This window comes from Natrix helvetica (genome assembly GCF_964273705.1).
Source record: "Natrix helvetica genome assembly, chromosome: 4".
In the NCBI taxonomy this organism is placed as follows: domain Eukaryota; kingdom Metazoa; phylum Chordata; class Lepidosauria; order Squamata; family Natricidae; genus Natrix; species Natrix helvetica.
Window position 1 is genome coordinate 20402579 of NC_138550.1, and position 10976 is coordinate 20413554.

Below are 10976 nucleotides of genomic sequence, written 5' to 3' on the forward strand. Positions count from 1 at the left end.
AGTTTCTTCACTTTGGAAACATGTTTGGCAAGAGGAAAAGAGGGTGCCCTTTAGCTATTTTGGAGAATAATTCCTGAATGCCTATAAATGTAGCCCATTGGCTATGGTGGCTGGAGCGCGTAAGATTTGTAGTCCAAATCATCTGATAGATATCAGATTGCTTGTCCCTGCAGACTCTTTAACATTTGCCTGGGCCTTTCTATTTAGATGAAAAGAGAAGAGATGAAGTCTAGCATCATTGAGCTCAGCCTGAAGCATTCCATTGTGACCCAGTATACAAGCTTTGTGGCAATTGAAAAAAGGGTATGTATGGTCATCTTCAAACCACCCTTCCCCCCTCCAAGGTAGTGCTGAATTATGAAATCTGGAAGGCATCAGAACATGCAGTCTAAATTATCTGAAATGAAAATTAGCTCTTAGGTGTAGACTGTTCTAGAATGGGTAGATTCATTAAAGTACAAGTGATTCATGATTAATCCTTGCTTTGTTGCCCTTGATGCTTCACCAAGAACCAATAAAAATCCAGAATAGTGGTGCATGGATGGCAGCCATGCTAACCAGTACTGCCGGAAAACAATCAAAGCTTTGAGGAAGTGGCAGGATGCTAGCCATCAGAGACACATACTGAAGAAATTGATACCTCCGATTATGAATGGGGGAGTGAAGCGAATTAGAAAGAGTAAAGCATGAGAGGCAATAGTATGTATCCATGATGAATGCTAAGAAGAAGAACTTAACAACTGCAGTGATTCACTGCAGTTCACTGAGGGAAGAAAGGTCATAAAATGGGGCAAAATTCACTTAATAAATGTCTCACTTAACAACAGAAGTTTGGAGCTCAATTCTGGTCATAGGTTGATGACTTCCTGTACTCCTACCAATAGAACCTTCTGGAATTTCTCAACCAGCGAGACATTTGAAGTCTTGAACTTCATACATGTGGATGGAGCTCAGATTAGGGGAAGGCCTGTCATGTCAAACTGGCCATCCAGTTTGTGTGGGACCAGCAAAGTTAAGGAACCTGAGAGTTGTAACTTCAACAGAGATGAGTTTTGGGCAGTGGGATAGAGGAGCTGATTCCAAGAGAACTATTTTTAGCTTTTCGGATTATTTCCAAGGCAAATGTATAATTAGCTGCTATTCTTAGCTTTGAATATTTAACAATATTGATTCCTTCCCATGTATTCTTTTGGTACTTCTCAATTAGGAGGCAGATGAAGGCCAAAGGGGTGATACTTTAGATCTCTTCGAGCCTGTCGCTACACACGATGTTGATATTTTACCCTACATAGAATATTCAACAGAAGAAATTCTGGTCAATGAAAGTAGGGTATGTATATTGTTCCCCCCCCCCCCTTTAATGTAATGTGATTTAATGTTACTTCTTTGGTAAAGATAAGACACCTTCCATGTATATTCAAATTCTCAAAAAGTTTATAAGGACCAATTTTAACACTTGTGGAGGACAGCCTTTTAAACAAGAAAAACCAAAGATTATTTCACATTTTTTCCTCAGAAGATACCGAGATAGGATGAAAGGTTTTGATTTATTGGAGTTGAAACCAGATCCATTCAGAAGAAGAGCAGAATGCTCATGATGTCTTCCTTTGGCTGTGTGGCAGAGGAGTGGGAACAAAATTGATTTGCCTGAACCACACATACTTTTTGTGATGTATGACTGACTAATTACTATATAGATGCACAGATAGGAGATGAACTTCTCCAGCAATTAAGGCAGGATATTCTTTATGGTGTAAAACTCCCAGTGACCCTGGTGTTGGGGAAAGCTGTATTGCTATACTTGCATAAGGACAGATTCCGAGTAATACAATTCAGATGGATGGTACGATAACACAGTGTTCTAAACTTCCCCAGCATACTTTTCATCTCTTGTATTAGTTCTAGAGAGATTATACATTTGGAAGGAGTTATTTGGACTGAATTATACCCCTCATTATTGCAGGAATTCAAATTTAAAAATCCCTGACAAATCTTTATATAACCTGTTTTTTTTCTGAACATACCTGGAGAAGCAAAGTTCATCTTCCTTAATAACTGGTTCCAATGCCAAACTGTTCATAGCATTAGAAATTTTTTTTTCTAACAATCAGCCAGAAAAGGAAATTTTTCAATCTTGAAATACAGTCTATATAAATTCACTTAGAAGAGTCAATATCATTGGAGCAAAAGTGAAATATTTTATGCTGGGAGATATTGTTTCTCCCCAAAAAATAGATGCAGAAGCAATAAAGTATTGCAGGAGCTTTTTTAACAGCATATAAGAGTTTATTGTGTGAGTGATATGTTAATTTGTCATTCCACAAATATTTAATATTGGGAAAAGAAAAAAAAAACACTGAAAGTTTGTATTTCTGGTTGGAAGCTATGATGACCCAGGGCACGGCAGACATAACACAGGCGGCTGACAGTTCAAACTGCCTCTTTATTGCTCCAAATTTCCTCAAACACTCCCATGTTTCTGGCAAGTCCCAGAGCAAAGTGATCATACACGCGCACACACACACTTTTCAAGCAGCCTCTGGCTGCAAATAGTCCAGCCCAACACTGTGAACACCACAGCCGCACAGCAAGAAATCCAGCGGGGCAAGTTGAAGAATCCAGGAAGCAAGGGAACATAGCGAGTAATCCAGAAAGAATGCAAGGAATCTGGGAAATTTCAAACATTGGCACTCAACACTCCCAAGCATTCAGCATATGTTCTATTCCTGATTTTGATTCTGGAGAATATAAATCATTGCAATAGTGTTATCTCTTACAGAGTAATTCAAACATAAGATTACTTGAACAAAATTGTAGGTGTAAACAAAGAACATTAAATGTATATTATTTATGATATCTAATTTATGTTGTATTGTTGTTAGTTGAAAAGTCATGTCCGACCCATCACGACCCAATGGACAATGCTTCTCCAGGCCTTCCTATCCTCTACCATCCTCTGGAGTCCATTTAAGCTCATGCCTACTGCTTCGATGACTCCATCCAGCCACCTCGTTCTCTGTCATCCCTTTCTTCTTTTGCTCTCAATCTTTCCCAGCATTAGGCTCTTCTCCAGTGAGTCCTTCCTTCTCATTAGGTGGCCAAAGTATTTGAGTTTCACCTTCAGGATCTGGTCTTCTAAAGAGCAGTCAGGGTTGATCTCCTCTAGGACTGACCGGTTTGATCGCCTTGCAGTCCAAGGGACTCGCAGGAGTTTTCTCCAGCACCATAGTTCAAAGGCCTCAATTCTTTGGCGCTCAGTGTTTCTTATGGTCCAACTTTCGCTGCCATACATTGCAACTGGGAAAACCATAGCCTTGACTATACGCGATTTTCTTAGCAGAGTGTAATTTATATACATATACAAATAAATCAAGGGTGTCTAAACTTGGCAACTTTAAGACTTATGTACTTCAACTTCCAGAATTCCCCAGGCAGCATGGCTGCTAAGGAATTCTGGCATTGAAGTCCAAAAATCTTTAATTTGCCTAGTTTGGAGACCCTTGAAATAAATGATTAAAGATATTTGTTGCATTTTTGTAAAATAGAAATTGGAGTGTCTTTTAAACTTTATGACTAACATTCAGGAAAAAAAATGTTTGTGAAACAGGTAACCTGAATCTTTTAAGCAACTTATCTGTTGTTCTGAACAATAATTTAGAATTTATGTTTATTAATCTAATCTAAATCTAACAAATATTTATTTAACAGTTGGAGCCTGACTTTATATCTGGTTATCTTACCTCCGAACCACTTGAGGTCAGTAGTTAATCTAAAAATTGTCTGTGAATATTCTATTTTCTACCAATCTTTTGTCAAACACCAAATTATGATCAACCATTATCTTTAAGCAAATCTGTTAGGACAGTATTTTTCCTATAATTTAAATTGATAGAGGAGAAGGTTATGTATTTCCTGGGTTTGAGACAGCTTTTGGAATTGTAAAATAGAAATTGACAAGTTGCAGTTCATTCAGAAAAAGGCTTAAATATTCAAGAGTTGGAAAATGGCTTTATTATTTTATTTTATTTATTTATTATTAAATTTATATTGCCGCCTATTTGCCCATGGTGACTCAAGGCGGCTTACAGGATATAAAAACCACATCTAAAACAGTAAAACTAATTTAAAAAAAATCAAATAAATTAATGTAATAAAATCACCCCCCCCTCCCGTGACAGCCATTTAATGGGCTCTATCCCGCTTTTTACTACAGTATGATGAAGACAAAAACAGAAGAACAGAAAATCTAAAGTATTTTTTTTTAAACTCCACAGATGTTTGGCTTCTGTGCCATACCTGCCGATTGCTCTTATTCTGCAGCTGCTATTTTAGACCCTGAGAGTCAAGTTCAGGTCAGTGCTCAGATAAGGGGGGGGGGGGCAAACCCCACAATGGGCTTATCGAACATAATCAGCTTATATTTCAGTCAAAGTGCCAGTGTCTTTACAAACTTGGTTTTGATTTTCAGGAATCGTCTGGAGTCTTGTACGAGCCACTCAGGAAAGGAATCGCTTTTGGACAACCTCAAAGACACCTTGCTTGTAAATCTGTTTTGCTCCCAAAAAAGAAAGGCCTTTCTAAGTATCGGCTTTCCTTTCATTCAGAAGGAGAAATAGTAAAACCTTCAAAAAAAAGGAAGGGATCTGCTAGAAAGATGACTGCTTTTGAAACAAAATTTAAGACAACTCATCATGCAGCTCTATCTTCAGAAGAGAATTCATGCCAGGTAAATTGTAATACATATTTAATACAGTTATTTCTAATATGGATGTCCTTATATGCTTTGTTTATATGAGGGCTGAATGAAAAGTAATGTATCCACCTCCATAACTTTAGTTTAAATAGGGATATTTTAATAAATGAAACAGGAGACCTTCAAATGAACTCTATTGCTACTGTATTTATTTCTCCACATTATTGCCCCCATTACCACCACGCATTTGTCAACGATGCACAAGCTTCTTAATGCCATCATGAATGAATCCCATACGTTATATCCTCATCCGACTCCTGACAGTCCTTTCCACCAGTCAAACAGTTGTCCAAAAATTCCTTCAATTTTGGGAAAAGGTATAAATTCTAATGCACCAGAATTGGAGTGTGTGATGGATAGGATAAGACAGTGAAATCCAACTTTACAATTTGCCTTTTGGGTGGCTTGTGTGGTGCGAAGACTGTCAGTGTTAGACTGTGTTAACATTTCCTCCTCGTGCTTCCAAATTCTCCTGAATTATTCTTTCAGGGTTTTCAATGTGATAGTGTAGCGCATTGAATTGATAGTGGTGCCAGGCTTTAGAAAATTTAAGTGAATCTAGGTCCCCCAAAACTGGAAGCATGAGTTTTTCTGCTGAAGCCTGTGCTTTGAGCACTGGGTTTTCAGGTAAAATTTTCTGATGATGTTCCAGGTACTGACATTTCACTTATTGATCATAATCATAAGCCTGTGGCTTGTTGAGTGTTACAATGTTGTGAAAGCTTCCATATAAGCTTCCATTTCAGAAACAATAACAACACATCCTGGTGTCACAACCACCTTCCACCAAATGAAGTGAAAGAACAGTTGCTAAAGAATACATCAGGGCTTCTAGCACATCCATCCTTCCGAGGTCTGTAAAATGAGGACCCAGATTGTTGGGGGCAATATGCTGACTCTATAAACAGCTTAGAGAGGGCTGTAGAGCACTGTTAAGCAGTATATAAATCTAAATGCTATTGCTATTAGCACTACTATCTGGGGGCTTATAACATTGGAGGCATTACTTTTCACCTACCCTTTCTAATTTTATTTCCCAAAGTGATTCATGCTTTTTTTTCATAGCATATAATCAGTTGACAACAAAATTAATTTGTTCTTGACTAAAGGTGAATCATGAAATCATTACTGAAAATAGCATTGATCTGATAATTTAATTATGGTTGAAAAATACTCACAAGTAAGAATTTATAAAATTCTTAGAGAACACGAGAATTGTAACTATTGGCAATCCTTCCTCTGCCACATCCAAACAGGTTTAATTTTGACAAGGATGCTGTGGATTGCTCCTTTTCCTCTCTTCCCACTTATATTTAGTGATTTGAAGAAAGCAAATTATGCATATTCCTCTGACCACTTGAAGATTATTCTGCAAAATTGTTCATGTTAAATATTTTTAATCCTCTTCCTTCCAAATCTGTTGTTGTTTACTTTGACTTTCTACCTTCCTATGAATTTGCAGGACAGAGTTCGCAGATCATTTAGGGTTCCCTTAGCTTCTGTTGACTGGCCTCAGCTCTTCAAGCTTCAAAATCAGGTACTATTGTCTTTGCATTTAATGACAAAAATATGGTTCAGTTTTGAATAAGCATATATATGTTTACATTTGGTTCAATTTCCAAGTGTAACCTACTTTGTCGAATTGTAATGATAAAAAAGTGGGAACATGGGAAGTTAGGTTTTAAAATTTAATTTGGTTGTTGGTTTTTATATTTTCTCCATGTGTATGTATATGCAGGTGAAATTCCATTTCTTTTCTCTAGGAACTTTGAAGTACTGGATTATTTCCTATTTTTCTTGCCTAGTGAGAAGGGGTGTGTGTGTCTCCTATTAACATTACTGCGGATTTTTAAATGATTTAAATAATGTTATTAAAGCAGAAATCACAAAAAAGAATGAATTTGGAATGCCTTCCACATTATGATGACTTATGGTGTTCAGTGACAAAAGATGCCTCATTTTGTAGAGTATCCATATCCAAGTTTCCTTATTTAGTTGTAAGGTTGTATCACAAAAATGAAAGGATAAAAATATTGTAACTTTGCTTTATAAAAACGTAAGTACAATTCTTTCAAATTTTGAGAATGGTATTTTATTTTATAGGATGGATTTTGGCAACTTACCTCTGAGCTTGGGATGCTTTTAGATCTTGATGTGCATCATTTAATTGATGTTTCACTTGCAAAAAATGGAATTCAGTCACTTGGTAAGGACATTTTCAATCATTTTAACTATCTACTTTCCAATATATCTGGGAAAAATAGGCTATTCAAATTCTCTGAGAAGACTGGACAAATTTGATACCAATTAAATACTTCTTCCTAGTGTGAAAAGTTAGCTATGGTCCACTGTTTATCAGAACACAAAAAATGCATTGACATTCTTTTACTTTATATAGATTCTTGAAAATCCTCCATTAAATTTCATGTCTTCTAAAATGACAATCAACAGACATTGAATTCTCCCCCCCCCCCCATAATTTGAACTTCTGCCTTATAGAGGTAGTTTCACCTCTTCTTAAAATAACGTCAACAAGATGAGGACATACTTGATTTGGTCTTAGCACAGAGGTTTTATTTCAGTGGGACACCATAGAAAGATGGCTATAGCAAACGGCTTCTGTATGGTTGCTAAGAAAATTGTAGAGATGTCCATGTAGTTATCCAGAGTTAAACTTTATTTAAGGGTATTTTTTCCCATATACAGGGAATGAGGGATGCATATAATCAAAATCTTTGGATATTCAAGATTCAGATAAGGCTATGTTAACAAGTGTGATCAAGAATTAGCTGTTTAAAATGAAACACGCACATCTCCATAGTCCCAAATGTACTTTTTTCCGGCGGCAATTGGACTTTCTTGGTGTTTTTTTTTTTTGAAGACATTTTACTTCTCATCCAAGAGGCTTCTTCAGCTCTGACAGGATAGTGGGGATTGGGAGGATTTATATTCCTTGCAGACAGCTGTTAATCTGCATCCTTTTAGTGGGTCGTTGAAGACAAAACAAGAAAGTCCAATTGCCTCCTGAAAAAAGCACCTTTGGGACAACCATGACCTGGATGACTGAGAATCTCTACAGGCATAACTCCATTGTTTCATTTTCCCCCCCTCTCTAGGTCCAAAAGGAAAAGAGAAGCTGTTGCAGCTGATTGCTACCCTTTTAGTGCTCCAAGCTATATATTTCAAACAACTGGAAGGTCTTACCTTCAAATCTCTAATGAAATTGAAAGACTCTCCTCCATCATGGTATACTTGGGAGCAAAAAAAATATATGATATTCAGGCTGTTTTAGAAACACATTACTTATAATTAGTAGTATCATTCATCTCTAGTTCCTGTAAGAAAAATGTATCCCTTCAAAAGCAATATAAAAATGACCACTCAATTCATAATGTCACCTAAAATTAAAAACTGAGGGATTTTAAGAAATCCCTCTTTTGGCACAAAGTTCTCTGCTCCACTACTACTACATCATCATCATCATCATCATCATCATCATCATCATCATCATCATCATCATCATTATTATTATTATGTGGTTAATCTTTGGTGAGATTCACAGCCTTTGGGGCTGGTTGGTAGCTCAACAGCTCGAGTCCTAACCAAGGACCTAGGAACTGTTAACGTAACGTCGGAGGATATAAGCTGTTCCAAGTAGGGTGGATTTTTGTAGAGTCAAAATGTTCAAGTCAGGTAAATTTAGAATTTTCAAATAGTAAGTTAGCCCTTTAGGTATTGCTCCAAGGGCTCCAATTACAATTAGGCGATGATGATGATGATGATGATGATGATGATGATGATTACTATACGATTGTATCACAGCGGCCAGTTGATTCGCCGGATTTGGCATTGATTACTAGTCGGGCCCCACCCAGGGGCCTAGGACGTCATAACGTATTTTCGTAATATACGTGCAGATCCAAGCAGTGCAGCTTTTTGCATTTGACTGATGGTGATTTTGTCAAGTTTTAACTGTTTTAAATGTAATTCCAGTGCTTTTGGAATAGCACCCAGTGTGCCGATTACCACTGGAATTACCACTGCTGGTTTGTGCCATAATCGTTGGATTTCAATTTTTAAGTCCTGGTATTTCGCGACTTTTTCATATTCCTTCTCCTCAACCCTGCTATCACCTGGTATTGCGATGTCTATGATTGTAACCTTCTTTTTCTCAACCAGTGTGATGTCTGGTGTGTTATGCGCTAGTATTTTGTCTGTTTGTATACGAAAATCCCACAGGATCTTGACCATCTGATTTTCGGTGACTTTTTCAGGCTTATGTTCCCACCAGTTTGTTGTTGTTTTAATATTATAATTTTTGCACAAATTCCAGTGGATCATTTGTGCTACTGAATTGTGCCACAATTTATAATCAGTCTGTGCGATTTTTTTACAGCAGCTGAGTATGTGGTCAACAGTTTCATCAACTTCTTTGCAGAGTCTGCATTTGGCATCATCAGAGGATTTTTCGATTTTGGCCCTAATGGCATTTGTTCGGATAGCTTGTTCTTGCGCAGCCAGGATTAGTGACTCTGTTTCTTTCTTTAATGTACCTGTTGTTAACCATAACCAAGTTTTTTCACTGTCCACTTTATCTTTTATTTTTTCCCTGTTAACGTAACTGTTAACTGTTAACGTAACGTCGGAGGATATAAGCTGTTCCAAGTAGGGTGGATTTTTGTAGAGTCAAAATGTTCAAGTCAGGTAAATTTAGAATTTTCAAATAGTAAGTTAGCCCTTTAGGTATTGCTCCAAGGGCTCCAATTACAATTAGGCGATGATGATGATGATGATGATGATTTACTTATTTACTTATTTATTTAAAGAGTAGGAAGTTCACAGGGTACAGATGAAAGGCTGTAAAATGTTCTGTATCGACTATATTGGGCATTTCTAGACTTTGATTTAAATGTGAATCCTGTTTAGAGACGTAGAAGCCTCAGAATGATTTTTAATACAATCTGCACATCATGCGTTTCATTACAGGTGTTCCTTGACTTACAACCATTCCTTTAGTGACTGAAGTTACAATGGCACACAGACACAAAAAGTGACTTATGACCATTTTTCACATTTACGACCTTGCAGCATCCCCGTGGTCATGTGATCAAAATCTGGACGCTTGGCAACTGTCATGCCTTTATGACAGTTGCAATGCCCCAGAGTCATGTGATCACCTTTTGCAACCTTCTGACAAGCAAAGTCAATAGGGAAGCCACATTAATTGAACAACCATGTTATTTAACTTAACAACTGTGGTTGTTAAGAAAGGTCATAAAATGGGGCAAAATTCACTTGACAACTGCCTTGCTTAGCAATGGACTTTTAGGGCTCAATTGGGGTCATAAGTCGAGGATTACCTGTATTCCAGATTGGAGTAATTGAATGAATATACAGGAGTCTGTTTTGCTGATTGCTGTTTTGCAGTGAATGTTCTTACCTGTTTTCCTTTCTTTCATCACTGTTTACAGGGCGCTTAATCCAGTAAGGAAAGCAATTGAGTGGGCAAACAAAACTAACCGTGAATTTCCAGGTATTTGCCAGCGTCTTCAGCTTGGAAAAGATTGGGATGATGCCACTAAAAATCTCCTGGGTATTTAAGTAATGAACACAACAAACTTCATGCTTCTCCTTCTCTTAATAATGGAACACTACTAAGTTTGTTCTTCTCTTACTGATGAACATGACTCACAATAAAAATACACTATCATTGATTTCCTTATTTAAGATTATAATTATGCTGATATTCAACTTAGTACTTTTTGTTAACTTTATATACAGTATTTCATTATGTATTTATTTATTTATTTATTTTATTGAACTTATTAGTCGCCCCCTCTCCCCACAGGGACTCGGGGCGACGTACAGAGCAATAATCAAGATAGCACCATATATCGTGCAGAGGAGGTAAAAATAAGTCCATAAATAAGCATACTTACAAAATTTAAAACCCCAAAAATATTAAACTCTAAAAACTTTAAAAAACAAAATTTCCCATTATAAAATGACCTGGGGTGGCAAGATTGTAACGTTATGCCAGGCCGGCTTGACAAAACAGGTAGGTCTTCAGCTTCATACGGAAGGAGCGAAGGTCGGTTGTTGTCCGGATGTCTGGGGGGAGGTCATTCCAAAGGGTAGGGCCCACCACAGAGAAGGCCCTACTCCTGGGCACCGCCCTCTGGCACTCTCTAGAGGACGGCACCCAGAGTAGCCCCTCTCTGTG

At 37.4% G+C, this 10976-nt stretch overlaps 1 protein-coding gene across 1 annotated transcript in view; it reads left to right on the top strand.

Moving 5' to 3' along the window:
• PARP4 (poly(ADP-ribose) polymerase family member 4) overlaps positions 1 to 10467 on the top strand; it is a gene marked incomplete at its 5' end in the record, with an annotated part of 56041 nt that extends 45574 nt beyond the window's left edge. The window contains 9 exons of the mRNA XM_081953279.1: positions 208 to 303; positions 1208 to 1330; positions 3709 to 3756; positions 4275 to 4352; positions 4469 to 4726; positions 6216 to 6290; positions 6857 to 6959; positions 7870 to 7999; positions 10225 to 10467. Of these exons, the coding sequence (XP_081809405.1) occupies positions 208 to 303; positions 1208 to 1330; positions 3709 to 3756; positions 4275 to 4352; positions 4469 to 4726; positions 6216 to 6290; positions 6857 to 6959; positions 7870 to 7999; positions 10225 to 10354 (1041 nt within the window). The 3' untranslated portion in view covers positions 10355 to 10467. The remainder of the gene's footprint in view (positions 1 to 207; positions 304 to 1207; positions 1331 to 3708; positions 3757 to 4274; positions 4353 to 4468; positions 4727 to 6215; positions 6291 to 6856; positions 6960 to 7869; positions 8000 to 10224) is intronic.
• Positions 10468 to 10976: the final 509 nt, after the last annotated feature.